At 48.5% G+C, this 16,169-nt stretch overlaps 1 protein-coding gene across 33 annotated transcripts in view; it reads left to right on the forward strand.

Annotated features, from left to right (window-relative positions):
* Window positions 1-223: 223 nt before the first annotated feature.
* The window catches only part of BAG6 (BAG cochaperone 6), a 33,147-nt gene continuing 17,201 nt past the window's right edge, over window positions 224-16,169 (forward strand). For 2 of the 33 annotated variants that reach the window (XM_083600480.1, XM_083600467.1), the window contains exons 1-10: window positions 949-1,103; window positions 5,099-5,207; window positions 7,681-7,798; window positions 8,609-8,832; window positions 10,457-10,510; window positions 12,515-12,589; window positions 13,484-13,659; window positions 13,932-14,061; window positions 15,233-15,430; window positions 15,524-15,800. In XM_083600480.1, coding sequence (XP_083456606.1) covers window positions 5,130-5,207; window positions 7,681-7,798; window positions 8,609-8,832; window positions 10,457-10,510; window positions 12,515-12,589; window positions 13,484-13,659; window positions 13,932-14,061; window positions 15,233-15,430; window positions 15,524-15,800 — 1,330 coding nt within the window. In that variant the 5' untranslated portion in view covers window positions 949-1,103; window positions 5,099-5,129. Of the gene's footprint in view, window positions 757-948; window positions 1,104-5,098; window positions 5,208-7,680; window positions 7,799-8,608; window positions 8,833-10,456; window positions 10,511-12,514; window positions 12,590-13,483; window positions 13,660-13,931; window positions 14,062-15,232; window positions 15,431-15,523; window positions 15,801-16,169 lie in introns of those variants that run through there. The other 31 variants (XM_083600454.1, XM_083600472.1, XM_083600459.1 and 28 more) reach the window with 28 other exon arrangements.

Raw genomic sequence — 16,169 nt, forward strand, 5'->3', positions numbered from 1 at the left:
TGGTTTTCGGGTTACAAGGGGAGCATGCCCTAAACAAACATGGCGGACAACGCAGATTCCCGTGCCTGTAACCAACATGGCGGATAAACCGGCTTCACCACCGGGTGTTTGTCCTGCGCCAACTTCAAACTCCGCAGCGCGCTTCACTTCCTTTTATGAGTTACCTTTCACGGCCGGGCGCTTGATGAGGCGGAAGCTGCGTCATAAGGGTAACGTACTGACGTCAGGAGAGCAGGGCGCAGGCGTGAGTTCATTAAGCTCCTCCCACTTCGCTCTTTTAAGCATTTATTTTGGAGCAATAAAGCCTCCGTTCGGATACGGGGAATTGTTTTAAAGCACATCCCGACCCAAATTATGGAATGAGGGAACTAGAACCGTGAAGGCGGTCATGGAGACCGCTTGCAAGTAAAGCAAAGCAGGCACTCTTGATAGCCAGCTATACGCCGGGAAACGGAAGAGCGAGACGTAAATAGTCCTGTCGGGCCACTCGCGCATGCGTTGTAGCGAGTAGCCGGGGAACGCGACGGCGCAGGAGGAAAGAGACGCTCCAGGCGCGAGGCCGGCGGCGGTTTCATCACCAACGGCCGGTTCAGAGCTTTGTAGACCCGGAGGGGTGCGGGGGAGGCAGAAAGGAATTTCGTGAGAAGGGACAAGAAGCGGGAAGATTCCGGTAATCCCGTAGACCGCCCCCCTCCTTTCCCTCTGGTCGCCGAGGGAAGCGGAAGTGCCGCCATCTTGGGAGAGAGAGGCAAGTGAGTTGCGTAGAGCTAGAAAAGGATAGAGCTATATAGAAGCTGCGGCAAAAAGCCTTCGCGTAATGGCGTTGCTTAGCCACTCGGCATCTTTGTTCTGACGGCGCCTGTATCATTATTATTATTGGACGTTAAGAGTGAAAAGCTGGCTCATTAATTTAGAGACGATCGTGGCGGAGGGAGGGACTCGTCTTCATTTCCCCCCCATTACTATCTCTATGGTGCGTCAGTGGCTCGACTTCTGAACGGTCGTTTGTTTGACCGGAAGTGTCCTTGCATTTGAGCGGAAGTAGGATTTTTGTGCAGGAATTGGCTCCCTCTCGGACGTGAAGCGGAAAGGACGGAGGGCAGGTTTGAAAAATAAATCTGTGCTTCAGCGTGTGTGTGTGTGTGTGTGTGTGTGTGTGTGTGTATATATATATATATATATATATATATATATATATATATAATATATATATATATAAAGAGGGGGGCGAGGAGAAGGAAAAAGGAAAAGAAGGGAGGATGTTTCTGCTTCCTATGGCTGGCTAGCTCTGGGTGGTGGCACGAGGATACTTAGTTGCCAGGTCTCCTGAGGACCAGATCCTGCGACCTGCATGTGTGTGGGTCCTTGGGGCTGTGAGGTGAAGCAAGGGATAGTTCTGTGAGGATAGACTCCGTTGATGTAGGTTCCGTCGCAAGCTAATGGAGAAAAAGCACTCAAGCCAGGTAGAAATCAGCCTGGTTTCTTGAACCAGGTTCCTTTCCTTGCGACGTCACACAGTCCTCTGAGAAAGGAGGCCAAGAAACTTCAGGTCAGGCCCTGAGATCTGACATCTCTTTCAGCTTATTGTGCTGGTGTATGTAACCAAGTGGGACGCAGGTGGCGCTGTGGGTTAAACCACAGAGCCTAGGACTTGCCGATCAGAAGGTCGGCGGTTCGAATCCCTGCGACAAGGTGAGTTCCCGTTGCTCGGTCCCTGCTCCTGCCAACCTAGCAGTTTGAAAGCACGTCAGAGTGCAAGTAGGTAAATAGGCACCGCTCCGGCAGGAAGGTAAACGGCGTTTCCGTGCGCTGCTCTGGTTCACCAGAAGCGGCTTAGTCATGCTGGCCACATGACCCGGAAGCTGTACGCCGGCTCCCTTGGCCAGTAAAGCGAGATGAGCACCGCAACCCCAGAGTCGGTCACGACTGGACCTAATGGTCAGGGGTCCCTTTACCTTTTTATGTAACGAAGGGATGCCGGGGAGGGGTTCTGCTGCTGTGAGGCTTTCCCTGTAAGTGGCTGGATCACATGCTCTGCTCTTGCTTTCCTTTGCTAACTGTGGTATCAGCTGGTGGCGTTCCAGGTTCCCTTTGTAAACTGCCTTGTACGTGCCACAGCCCAGCACCTTTTGAAACAAGGTGACTAGTTTGGGTTTGGCTCCCCAGCTGGTAGTTACAAGAACTCTGTAACTTTTAGGAGCAAAGACTGCCAGGTTTCCTGAGCCTGAAAGCAAATAAAAGTTGAAGGTAGGCATATAGGGGTGAGCAAGTACCCAAATGCTTTGTAAGCCTCTTTGGGAGATGGATGAAAATGCTTAAATAAATAAAATAGCGGCTAGCCGTGTTCAAGTTATAGGAGAGGCTTGCCAATTTCTGCTTGTACCCTGGAGGACAGTTAGCAGTTTTGTTATCCATCTTTGGTTTGTGGCGTTGGATAAAATTAAGTTCCTAAATTAAACTTCTGCTTGTTTATAAAATGCTGTTTTTAATGCATGTTACTTATCTTTAACCCTAATTGTGAGCCTATTGACAAGAAAAACATCTCTCTTGGAAAGCTTGCTGTAACATGCTCTGAGTCCACATGATAGGATATGCATAAGTCTGATAAATAAAACAGCTCAGGGAGGTAGAGATGAAGTGAGGAAAGTAATAAATATTAGTCTAAAAAAAAAGAGATGAAGTGAGGAAAGATCATAGCTTTTCCCCCAGGCTTTTAGGATAAGTTAAGAGACTGTGACTTGCACTATTATTATTACAGTGGTACCTTGGTTTGCATACGTCTTGGTTTGCATACGTTTTGGATTACAAACATGTCAAACCCGGAAGTGCGTGTCCCGGTTTGCAACCTTTTTTTGGATTACAACCCATTTTTGGGGGGATTCCGAACAATTTTTTTTGGGAGGCCCCATTGGCCAAAGTGTGCCTTGGGTTCCAACCTGTTTTGGTTTACAGACGGAGCTCCGGGACAGATTATGGTTGTAAACCAAGGTACCACTGTATTTGATTTATTATCTGCCTTTCACCACGAGGTCCCAATTTAAAAATACATTAAAACAGTTAATACAGATTACAATCATGAGAATAGGGTTGGTCCTAAAATATTTATCTTAGGTGCACATAAAGGCTATGCACATAATACTGTGCAATGATCTTCATGGCTGAGCAGGGATTTGAACCTAATCCTTCCTGGAAGAGGGATTGTTGCATGTGAGATGCTTTGTAAATGGTACAGAAAGGAAAGCGAAAGGCTAAAGGAGCCTGAGTGGGAAACATTATCAGTCTTTGGAAACCCAAAATTAGCACCATGTTAGGCAGAACCAAGGTTGAACACACCCAATCCTAGTCATGTTTATACAGCAGTAAGGCCATTGATTTCAATGTACTTCCAAACAAATGTGCTTACTTGCAGTCTGCATTTGCTGTTTTGTTTTTTATCGTGGTCAATGGGTTCCTTACGCTTCCACATAGGAATTCATAACATTTCTTGTTTCTTTGGATGAAGGACGGTATAGAAATTTTATAAACACGTAAAAAGTTAGAATTTCTTCCAGGTCACCAGACAAGGAACCAAATTGATGTGTTCTTTCTTTTAGGTCACAAATGTCTGACATACTCATATGTAGACTGGTGGGTTGGTAGCATTGTGGACTCCTGTAAAGCTTGTACAGGTGTTAGTTGTACCCCCTGCCTCCTGAAGAAGAGAGATGTACTTTCAGCACAGTCTTGTACATGTTAACACAGTGGAACCTAGCGCAGGAGGGTTAGAAACACACTGCAACTTTTGAGGGACATTTCTTCCTTTTCAGTCCCATAGCAGGCAATAAAACAGGCTTCTTCAACCTCGGCCCTCCGGATGTTTTGAGACTACAATTCCCATCATCCCTGACCACTGGTCCTGCTAGCTGGGGATCATGGGAGTTGTAGGCCGAGGTTGAGGAAGCCTGCAATGAAACCTGAGAGTGGTTAATGCTTGTCCAGCTTGGAATTTTGCACTTTATACTTTGTATGTCGTTCCACGTGCTGTTGTTGCAGAGAATGCAAGTGATGATAATGTTTTGGTAGACATGGAAACAAAATACTTAGAACGCAGAGTGCACATACCTTTTGTTTTATGCCAGTCAAGACATATGTATCAGTAATAAGTAAGCCAGTAGGGGTGAGCGGTGGCACAAAAGGAAGGGGAAAGACAACAGAACATACAGATTCCTTGTGGTATAAACATTTGCGGACTAGAGCCCAGTTAATCAGAGCCATGAAGGGTTATCCTTGGAAAGGGAGATAGGCATACGTGGGTGTACAGCCAAAAGTATTTGGTCTGACATTTTGTATGTGTGTGCAAAGTTCAAATGTAGCACAAAGAAGAGCAAGCAGAGCTTTGCTTAGAAATGCTAGAGGCTCTACTTCTTGCTGTCTGCCAGTTAAGGGTATGCTATACAGTGGTACCTTGGGTTACATATGCTTCAGGTTACTGACTCCACTAACCCAGAAATAGTACCTCGGGTTAAGAACTTTGCTTCAGGATGAGAACAGAAATCGTGCTCCGGTGGCAGCAGGAGGCCCCATTAGCTAAAGTGGTGCTTCAGGTTAAGAACAGTTTCAGGTTAAGAATGGACCTCCGGGACAAATTAAGTACTTAACCAGAGGTACCACTGTATATGTGACAAAATTACATTTGTCTCTTGGTTCTCAAACTCCCTACCCCATGGACCACTTGAAAATTGCTGAGGGTCTTGATGGACCACTTAATGGTTGTAGCACTTGTAATACACTGCTAGACGCTGAGAGATTTTTAATCGTATTTTTATTGCTTCTTTTATTTACATTGTCTTACAATTTGAAATCACTTTATCTTCCTTTTTTACATATAAACTGTACTATTGCACGTACTTAAAGCTGTACTCTTTAATGTCATATAGCCAGCATTGTTCTTTGTGGATATTTTTGTATATTACCTTTTTTAAAAAAATACCCAACAGCTGAAGATCTATTCGGGAAAGCCACCTCTTCCTAAGTCTATTTTGTTTCTGATGCCTTCATAATTGTACTTCTTTGCTTACAATGGCCAAGAATCAGATTGCTATGTTTCCTCTTCTTGCAGGAGTAGCTAAGGAAGAATTTGAGGCGGCGTCATGGCGGAGCCAGAGAACCTTGAGGTGATGGTTAAAACCTTGGACTCTCAGACAAGGACTTTCACCGTGGAGGAAGAGGTGAGAAGCCCTTAGATGGGGTTGCAGCCAGAAGGTGGGAGGGTAGTGAGGGGTAATTACAGTGGTACCTCGGGTTACAGACACTTCAGGTTACAGACTCTACTAACCCAGAAATAGTACTTTGGGTTAAAAACTTTGCTTCAGGATGAGAACAGAAATTGTGCCGCCGCAGTCAGCGGGAGGCCCCATTAGCTAAAGTGGTACTTCAGGTTAAGAACAGTTTCAGGTTAAGAATGGACCTCCAGAATGAATTAAGTTCTTAACCCAAGGTACCACTGTATTAAGGTGCTCTGGTGTAACTGTGGCAGGACATTTGTATCTACTGGGTGGTGGGGTCTGGAGGGCTCATGCCTTGGAGGAACAACTGAGGATCCCTGGGCCCAGTTGCTGACCGAGAATTGGCAGGGGCTGGTAGGCGGGAAAACACAAGCTGGGAGGCCTCTGGAGAATTAAAAAGAGGGGTGTAGATATTCTGTCACAACACATGTAGTGTGGTGAAAAACCCTGTCTCTATTCAACCCACAAGCGATGGCGTCAAACTTTTTGATTAATTTTTAGCGACCCATTCCACATTGCACTCTTCCTTTCCAGAATGGCCATCTTAAGCTCAGTTCCAGTAGTTTTTATCCTGTGACAGGGCCATATCCAGTGCCACAGCACTGCTGGTGCAACTGGTTTCCATGAGCACAGCAGAAGTTCTTCTGCCGTCTCCTCCAGCCCCTCGCACACCTTCATAATCAGCTGTGGGGGACCGGGGTATCCTCTGCAGCAGATTTGGGGTGTGTGGGCATATAGGGGAGAACGAGCACAATTTGGTGAAATTGACTGGCAGCTTCGCTTGCCCCTGGAGCCCACACGCTTCCCTGCGTGTCTCTGCTCCCTCCGGGCAGCTCCAAACTGCGGTGTAGCAGAGCTTAGCACAGCGACAGAAGCAAAGCCGATAATGCTGTGTGTGCAGTAAATCAGTCAGACGCTCGGTGTCTTTCCTTATCTTACAAAGAGCTTTAATCTCGTAGAAAAACAACAAATCATAATTCTCCCGGTGACACGCAACTCATTTTCCCGGTGCGTTCCAAACCGGAGCTGAGCTCACTCTCACACTGTGTGTCAGCGTAGACAGACACTCCCAGTGTTCTAAACACGCCTCCAAGAATGTGAGACGTCACTCAGAACTTCTTAACCCTGTAAGTTCTGACTCTCTCCATACACAAGTCCTGTTGCTCCTGTGGAACTCTACTGGTATGGCGTTGGATCATTTAGGGTAGTTGAATAGGGTGTTTTTGCCACTGTCACTCACGTAGTAACAGTGTGCTGTTTGGAGGGTTTGTTATTTATTTTGAGGCAAGGAAGAAGGGCTGCCCCTATGCTATCCATATAATCAGTTATCAGTAATCAATATATTCATATATGCTCACACATAATCAGGGCTTACAGTATTTTATAATCCATTTTGAATCAAAGGGAAGCTGTGCCTTAGCTAACTGCATACTGCTTGAAACAGCAAAATTAGGAGCCGACCTTTCCCCTACAAACATCCGTGTAACCTGGACAAGGGAAAGACGTGAATCAGAGATTCTGGTACAAAATCCCCTCAGATACAGGCTAAATTAACCCACAGAACAGGAAGAGCAAAACCACAAAATCTCCAAACTCCCTGTCCTGTCATAACTAGGGGAGAGGTTAGACAGAGCGTCACTGCAGCCAACGGAAAGCAGAACTAGAACTCCGTGCTTGACCAGTGCTTGACCAGGAGCTGGTAGCATGGCAAGAAGCTTGCTAATTGGCTAATTTTCACTGGCAATATCGTGACTGCCTCATGGTTGTCTCATGATCTATGGTTTGCTGTGATCTGCTCAGGTATAAAGACCTCTGGATTTCTGTCAATCGGGGTCCCAGTTCCTTTTGGAAGAGATTCCAAACTGGGTCCTTATTGCCTGGCAATAAACTTCACCTTCTTATTCTCCATTGCTGAGTCTGCCTGATCCTTATTTTTTTTTTTTTTAATATTTTATTAAGGGTTTTCTTGTTTTACAGTGTAAGTGTAATGCCTCGTATTTTTTTCTTCCATGTAACATTTTTACAAATCCGTTTCATTTGATGAGGCATTAGGGAGAGAAGAAAAAAGAAAGAAAAAAAAAGAAAGGGGGTGGAGGGAGGGGAGATGGATGGGGGTGGGGTCGGGTAGCGGTGTTTCTGTTATGCTTAATGTATGTAGAGTTTGGTGTCAGAGTGCTTGTGTTGTTCACTTGTGTTCCTTTGGTGGTGAGAGAGGTTGGGGTTGGCCTAGGGTGGGATGGGGATTGGGATTGGCTGTGGTGATCTGCCTGATCCATATTTAACACCAAGCGAGTACCTGCTTACGTTCACGTGCTTCAATTTGACTAATACTGACATGGAGCAGAGGCCAAGGACTGATGAGCAGTGGGGGGTTGCCCTGCTATGTCCTCTCAGTGCAGTTGTTTCTGCTTTGTAGATCACAGTGAAGGAGTTTAAGGAGCACATTGCAGGTTCAGTCAGCATCCCCTCGGAAAAGCAGCGCCTCATCTATCAAGGGAGAGTCCTTCAGGATGACAAGAAGTTGAAAGAATACAGTGAGTATTTGAGAGGGGAGGGCCTGAGGAGTTCTTGCCTGGGGCGGGGGGGAGGGGGGCATGGATAAAATGTTAAGTTGTGAGGGACGCTGAAAAGTGCTGGCTCCTGCCGTCCTTACTCAGAAAAGGCCCTTGAGCAAGTTCAGCATTGAATAGGAACGTTGTATAATTTCCTTGTTTCATAATTACTTCTGAGGGCTCTCACAATTGCTGGCTGATCTAGTGTGTGCTGCCGTTAGTCACACTGTGAGCAACCGAGCCCCAAAATTTAAAAACACACACATGTAAAACTGCCTGAGGAGGCTGCAATTTTTAAACAGCGAAGGAGGTGCTTAGCTGTTTTCCCTCTTAATACTTGCTCCTGTGTTTTGTTGTTGCTGCTGTTTTGCCTAGCAGGTTTCCATGCATGTTTTTATCTTCGTAAACATGCATCTGAAATGTGGGCCTGGATGAGGGCGGAACAGTCTGAGAGTAGATAAGGACAAGCAGAAAACGACTGGCGGAAGAGAGCGTTAGGCACCCTCTCTGCCACTTCTCTGCTTAAAATACACCCAGTGAAAGTTCTTTTCATTTAAAAAAGGGAACTTTCTGAGCTTTTCCCATGTACATTTCCCCATTACGTGCATCTTTACCCCTGAAGAGAGCTGCTTCTCAAAGAGCGTGAGTATGCCAGTCGAAGGCCCATGCTGATATCCTTGTTGAAACCCAAGACCCGCTCTTTGACTCCTCAGCTTTGGAGGGCTGCCGGGAGGATAAAAGGCGGTTGCCCTTTTGACAAAACCTTCACGCTTGTCCTCTCTTCTGTGCCAGATGTCGGGGGCAAAGTCATCCACCTGGTGGAGCGTGCGCCTCCTCAGACCCAGTCGCCCTCCTTGGGGGGCCCTTCTGGAGCCGGCTCGTCCTCCGTCCCGCACAACGGAGCAGGCCCCCGGGTGACGGGCCCAACTGTGCACGACCGCAATGCCAACAGCTACGTCATGGTGGGAACCTTCAACTTACCAGTAAGCATTATGGACCCGCAGCCACCCACGCAAGTGAGTTTTAGCCAGAGGGTGCTGCACTGCAGGGGAAGGGGGAGTGTTGTGCCTCCCCGTAATGCTTTTAGTGCTTCTCCCCCCCCCCCCACAATAAAAAGGGGAGGAATTTGCTGGTGTTAACGCTATGTGGGGAGGGGGCCAAACACGGTGGTGGGGGCTTAGTAGCTGGGTGCTCTTGCATGCAGTCAGTGGCAGAGGGCGCTGTGCTGTACCTGAGCTGTCTTTCTTAACCCCAGACACTTTGGGATGCAGCAGGAGGGAATGCATCCTTCTGCCTGGTCCTCTTGCCCTTTTGCAAGCAGCTGATGAGGGAGGGGGCAAGGGACAGGATCAGCAAGGGAACCGCTGAGAGTAGCCATGGCAACATTTTCTCCTGCTGCTTGGGGGAGACCTCTAAAGGTCTGGTATTCGGAATGAGAAGCGGCGACCTTACCTATGCGTCTCTACAGGGTCTCACCGGGGACAAATCCCTATCTGGCTTTGCACCTTTCATTGTATTCCCACAGCAGCTGACTTGTTGGCTTGTGTGGGCAGCATGCATGACCTCAGCCGGACTTGCGGGGGATGTGGGGAGGGTGTGGTTTTGGCCAATGGTGACAGTATAGTGGCCACCCAGGAAGCAAGGCAAGGGCCACTTCTGAAATTACGCGTGCTTGTTAGTGCACTTCAGACGGTGGTGTGCTGGCCGGCTGGCGAATGAGGTCTTTCAAAATGATTTATAACTTGGATCGGTGCCTCACAGCATGGTCCTAAGCTTCAGAATCACTCCCTTTTGAGGCTTCCTTCCAGGTAAGTGTGCACTGGATTGCAGCCCAAGTGCACGCCTGCCTGCCTTTCAACACATGCACACACACACATATAGGGATGAACCAGTTTTGCTCAGGCTTGCATCTGCTTCCCTCTGACTGTCTTTGTGCAGCTTGGGATAACGCTGCAGCTTGCATAACCTGTGAACTCACAAGAGCCCAGAGAATGCAGAACATGTGCTTTTGCCCCCAGGTTCAGCTCCCTGAGAATCCCAGCTTCCTTCTTAACAAAACACACATTTCTAGCGCTTAGGGCTGTGACAGTGAAGCTTAAAAGCGCCTGGTGAACTCTGAGAAGCCGAGGGGCAGCGGAATCAGATGGTCAGTTTGCAGGCAGGGTTTGGTTGGTGTTCTCCAGACCTCAGTGCTGGTTCCTGTGACTAGCAAAGAAAGTCACGATTTCCAGTGCCTGCCTTCTGTGGTGCAGAATCTGGATTGCCGGGGCAGAGCACTTACTTTAGCACATGGAGACTTGGAAGTAACGTTTGAATACGGTTTAGCAGTGTGTCTTGACCAAGGTTGTCTCGTGAAAAATCAGACTCCAGTCTCGGTGCAGCCAGCACTACGGGGCAGTATCTTTCAAGTGCTGTGTAATGTCAGAAGAGACCCTGAGGGCTGGGGTGGAAGCCGTGGTTTGATGGTGGTATTGTTTTCTCCTGGATTTCCTTGCCTTTCTTTCTGCTCCATTTTGTTATTTCTCTCTTCTCTTCCATCCTCTTTCCCCCCCCTCCCGCTCCTATATTTTTTGTTTGTTTCTTTAATTTCCTCCCCCTCTGTCTCCTCCTTTTCTCTCCCCTCAACCCCGCTTCCCAAAGAGCGATGGATCGTCTGTGGATGTTCATATAAATATGGACCAGGCTCCCATACAGGTACAAGTGGGGTGGGAAGACTGGGGTTTACTGACTTAAGGTTGTACATATTCTGTCGGGGGTGTGTGTGTGTGTGTGCGCACGTGTGTGTTTGCATAACAACAATGATTTATTTCAGTAACATCTTGGTGATGTTTGATTTGGCGGGGGTGTTTAATTTTCCATGAAGAGAACTGCTGGTGATGTAAATTGATTTGTCCATTTTTATAACTAATTTGGGCGCCTTCCCAAAATTTTGGGGAGTCCTAAATTGTTGTTTGGGTTCACGCTTTGACGGTTGGTGCGATGCAGCTGTGACCTGGTCAGTTGACAGCCAGCCTCTTATTTCACCGTAGCCAAATATTATGATTTCAAGACTGCCCTTGTGTAAGTGGCAAGCTACCTATAGATCTAGACATTGCCGCCCTAGGTGGCCAGGCTGAGGGCAAAGGTGCCAGGAAGCAGTCCAGGCTTAATAAGCAGTCCTTAATAAAGGATAGGCTTTGCTGGGGGCACTTTGTTCTGAACTTTTTTTTTTTTTTGAAGACTTCTTCCCCATTGAAACATTGGAACTCTGGACATGGTCTGGGGCTTATCCTTAGATGCCAGAATTTTTATGAACAGAGGGTGTCACCTCCGTTCAGCATCTCACAAGAGCCCAGCAGGACTTCAGAGCATGACTCTTGCTAAATTCATGTTTGAAATCTGTGGTTCTTACTTCACTAGTCATGAGACAGTCTGGGGCTTCCTCTATCTCGGATATTTTCTTGTGTCAAGGCCATTCAGCTGCCTGGCTCCCACCATCTGTTTTCGGTAGACGCTTCCACTGGCAGCACATCCAAAGGATGGTGTCCCAAATCTGTGGGTTCAGTGTTCTTGGCGGCCCGTTTGCGGTGACTCCCAGGAGAATCGCAAAATGAACTTCCGAGGGCGTTCTAAGTCTTTAAATATTGCTGTTACCAAAACAACATCGACAACCCCTGCCTAAAATCTGCATAATGCTACCGAAACCACTGTGTGCCTGTCGCTGTCGTTCGGACCATGAAGTTAAAACTGCAACAAAAAGAAACAAAGCATGAAAGGTCATGAATTGCTTCCGTGTTGAAGAAAACACATTTCAGGTTCCTGTTGCAAGAAAAGAAGATAAAGCTCATTCCTGTGCTTCCTAAAGGCTTGTCAGAAGGAGAAGCCGGTTAGATGTCTCTAGGGGAAGGATTTCAAAGGGTCAGCATCACAACTGAGAAAGCGCTGGCCCTCCCACTTCCTGCGACATTGCTAGCAGTGTTGCCTATCCCTGAAGTTAGACTTGGCAGTTGCTGGCACGGAAATGGGCTGCAGCGGACTGGTAGAGCATCTCCTTGGCACGCAGAACTTTTTCCAGTTTCATGGCATCATGCGTTAGAACAGAGCTGGGAAGCTGGTGGCCTTCCGGGTGTTGTTGAACCCCAGCTCCATTAGTCCCAGCCAGCCTGCCCAATGGTCAGGGCTGAGAGGAGTTGTGGTCCAGTAACACTGGAGGGCCAGAAGTTCCCCATCCCTGAGTTACAAGGCCCAGGAAGCAGATAATGTGCAAGATCCTCTTGCTGAGATACCAGGGAGATTTAATTCTGGTCAGACTAGGCAATATTGGGCTTGGTTGGGGCCTGTCATAAGACACCTCTCTCTCTGTTCCATGAAGGGGATCTCTGAGGTTCAGGAGGGTGGCAGTTTGGGGAAAACAGGGTGTCAGTTGGGTGAATCCAATCTGACTACTCCTGGAGGACTACACACATTCTGGCTCTTGAACCCTGTTTTGATCTGGCCCTCTGAGTTCACCCCCCCTTTTTTTTTTGCTTTGAGCAGAAGATGGAATAGGAGGGACATGGCATTTAGTCTTAAATGAGCCCATTTTCCTTTATGGCATGAGCTCTGTAAGGGGGCTGGAGGGGGATTATGGTTCTGATTCAGAGAAGTGGGGGAAAGGGACTCTGGCAAGGTGAGCCCCTTCGTTTGATTGGGGTCTCCTCTCCTCTCCTCTCGTTCCAGAGCGAGCCTCGAGTCCGCCTTGTTATGGCCCAGCATATGCTGCGGGACGTCCAGGGCATTCTGAACCGACTAGAGGTGAGCCGGCCTTTGAAACCTTTTTGGGGGGTGTATGCAGACAGGAATATACCAATGGCCTGTTAAAGCTTGGGGGAGGGGCAGTTGTTAATCTGCTTATTTTATTATTATGCTATCTGTTGTTATGTTTTTATTATTGTGCTCAGTAATGTGTTTTTAATGTACACCTCCCTGGGATCTTTTGACAAAGGGCGGTATATAAATTGAATTAATAATAATAATAGCAACAACTTAGAAGTGGGGCAGGGACACCTCCTTCTGGGCTTCAGCCGCCACGTGCTCCTCCTTTTCTTTTCTCTTTTTTAACCTTATTCCAAAACCAAAAAAGAATTACAAACATCAAATTCAAAATCCATATTCGTCTTGTAACATAAGCCTATTACATAGTTGACTAGATTAAAATATACCTAATTGCTATAGACTTCCCTTTGCAACGTAAATTAGAAATGCAACGTAATTAGAAATATTATATTAGAAATGTTTATAAATTCCCCTATACCCCCCACTCCCCTTCACCCATGCGTGATCTCAGTATTTCTTTTCATTTCTTCCATCTTGTTGTGTTGTTGTAGTTTAATAATTATTCAGTTGATTCTTTTATTATTTCCTTGCTTACCCTTGCACGTTTTACACATTATCTATTAACATTCCAGTTCCGGAACCATATTTTTTCATGTATTCCTTCACTCCATCCCACTCTTTAATTGTTCTCTGATTTGAATGGCCTCTGACGAGTGCCGTCAATTTTGCCATTTCCACAAACTCACAGAGCTTGCTTTGTGATTCTAATAATGATGGTATTCCGCCCCCCTTCCAATTTTTTGCGATCAATATTCTGGCCGCTGCTGTTGCGTAAAGGAATACATGTTTCTCACGCGCTCCTCCTTTTCTTAGGGCCGCACCAACGGCCAAGTTGCATCGGGACCCGAGGAGACGGCATCTGCCAGCCCCACCGAACGGGAGCCCATGGAGGGAGCCGAGTCTGAGCCTCCCAGTGAGCCCACACCAGCTGAGGAGACGCCCCCATCGGGGGCCGAGCCGCCCCCTACCGCTGAGGCTGCTGCGCCCAAGTGAGCAGCTGGCATGCAGGGCAGGGAGGGCGAATGGGGTCCCGGCTGGCTTCTGTGGCCTGGCATTCAAAGGGGGGAGCTGCTGCATGGTGGTGGTGGTGGAGGCGTCGCCAAAACAACAGGGTGGCTGGTGCAAAAGGGTCACAAAAGGGTAGGAGGGTGGAGTGGAGTGGATGGGTGAGCTCAGAAGGGAGGCCTTGTTGCTTCTGCCAGATGATCACCATCAAGGAGTCCTAAGCATCATCTGAGCACCCTTTCTCTCTTCCCCACAGCCACCCGTCCCCAGGCGAGTACGTGGAGGTCTTAGGGGAGCTCCGCGGGGTGGAGAGCAGGCTCCAGCCCTTCCTCCAGAGATACGAGGAGATCCTTGGAACGGCCAGCACCGCAGACTACAACAATAACGTAAGGGTGAACTCGGAGGTGTGCGTCGCGGCATCCCAGACCAGGGAGCAGCGATCGGAGTCTCGTTCTGTTTTCTCGTGGGGGGTTGGGTATGTCCCCCACACCCAATGCTTTCTTTTCTATGCAGTGTGTTACTCATACACCTGTCTGGGGATCTGTGTTTGGGAGCTGTTTGTCTTCCAAATCCTGACCCGTGGAGGCTTGTTGAGAAATGCTAGGGCGTTTTGTATGCTTCTGGGCTGGACCCAGAGGAAGTTCTGGGGCTGAAATTTGGCGAGTGTTGGGTCCGCTCGTCTCCTATCCCGGTGGTTGAGACAATGGACGATATCTTTCATATGTTTCTGGGACAGTCTTTTTTTAAAAAAAATGAATTTTATTAGTATTTTCCACACAACAACAACAACACGAAAGATATCAAAAGATAACAATTCACAACACACAAAAATCAACATTCGAAAACTAAAAAAGACAACAACAAAAAAACACAAATCCATATCTTACAAGTTAATATTATAAACACTAAAACAACAACAACAAAACACTGACAGTCTTGTCCCCTTCCCAACAAACAAGACTGTCCCAGAAACACTGACGAGGATAGAAAGACTGTCCTCGTCAGTGTTTCTGGGACAGTCTTGTTTGTTGGGAAGGGGAGCGAGTAGTGGGGGAGGCGGCTAGCTTGGTGTGCGGCGCTGTGCCTTGATGTGTGGGTATCAGAAGTGAAGACAACAGCAAGCCAGCTTCACTCCATCAGAGTGCCTGGGGCTTTCCGCCACTGTTCCAGGAGGGAGCCACCCAGCCCCACTGGTGACCATTCTTGCATGGGGCTCCCAGGGGGCTCCTAATTAGAGAACCAGCCAGTTTCGCACCTGGTTTGCTTCAGCAGCGCTGCAGAGTTAGGTCCTTGCACCCCATTCACCAGGCCACCGTCCTGGTCGTTTTTAAGGTGCCCTTCTCGAAAGCTGAGCTCTGTTCCTTGTGAGCCTCTACCTGCCCCACTTCCAGTTTTCCTCCTAGCCTATTATATTACAAGGGGTTCCTGTCCTGCCCTTTGTAGTGCACTTAGCAGCCAGGAAAGGTTTCAGCTGGGAGGTGGGTTGGCGGAGACTCCTGCTGGAATCCGAAGCCTGTGGCCACTCACTGTCTTTCTACTTCCTTTTGCGTTTGGCAGACGGAGGGCCGCGAAGAGGACCAACGCATCATCAACCTGGTGGGCGAGTCTCTGCGCCTCCTGGGGAACACCTTTGTGGCGCTCTCCGACCTGCGCTGCAACCTCTCCTGCAGCGCCCCCCGCCACCTCCACGTGGTGCGGCCCATGTCCCACTACACAGCCCCCATGGTGCTGCAGCAAGCTGCCATTCCCATCCAGGTGGGTCTCCTGCTTGTGGATGGGCCAGCTGAGCGAGGGAGAACGGAAAGGAGCAGCGGCGCCTGCAGCCTGCTCTCTCACTCTCTCTTCCAGATCAACGTTGGAACCACAGTCACCATGACAGGCAACGGCGCTCGTGGGGCCCCGGCCGGCTCAGAAGGCTCCGCTGCTTCCCCGGCTGCCCCCGCCGCCCAGCCCCGCACTTCCAGCCCCGTCGAGGCTGGGCAGCCCTCCGAAGGGCCGCCCCCTTCGTCTTCCCCGGTGGTCACCCCGACTCAGACTCAGGCCTCCCAGACAGGCCACCCCCGCGTGATCCGCATCTCTCACCAGACGGTCGAGCCGGTGGTCATGATGCACATGAACATACAGGGTAAGCGCTGGCCAGGTTCCTTCTTGGGAAGCCGAAAGGGGGAGAGAGAGAGACGGATTGTAGGGCCCTGCAGAAGGGTGGAGGGAAAAGAGCCTTTCTTTTCCTGGGGTATGGTGGTTCCTTTCTGGCATTGGCTTATCAGGTCATTTGTAATAATAATAATAATAATAATAATAATAATAATAATAATTTATTATTTATACCCCGCCCATCTGGCTGGGTTTCCCCAGCCACTCGGGGCAGCTTCCAACAGAATATTAAAATACACTAACCTATTAAACATTAAAAGCTTCCCTAAAGGTGCCCACCAAAAGGCCTTGCAGCGTAGTGGTCTGGCCTGGGGGGTGGGTGGGGTTAGGCCCAGAGGTC

The sequence above is a fragment of the Podarcis filfolensis genome, assembly GCF_964270895.1.
Source record: "Podarcis filfolensis genome assembly, chromosome: 2".
NCBI lineage: Eukaryota > Metazoa > Chordata > Lepidosauria > Squamata > Lacertidae > Podarcis > Podarcis filfolensis.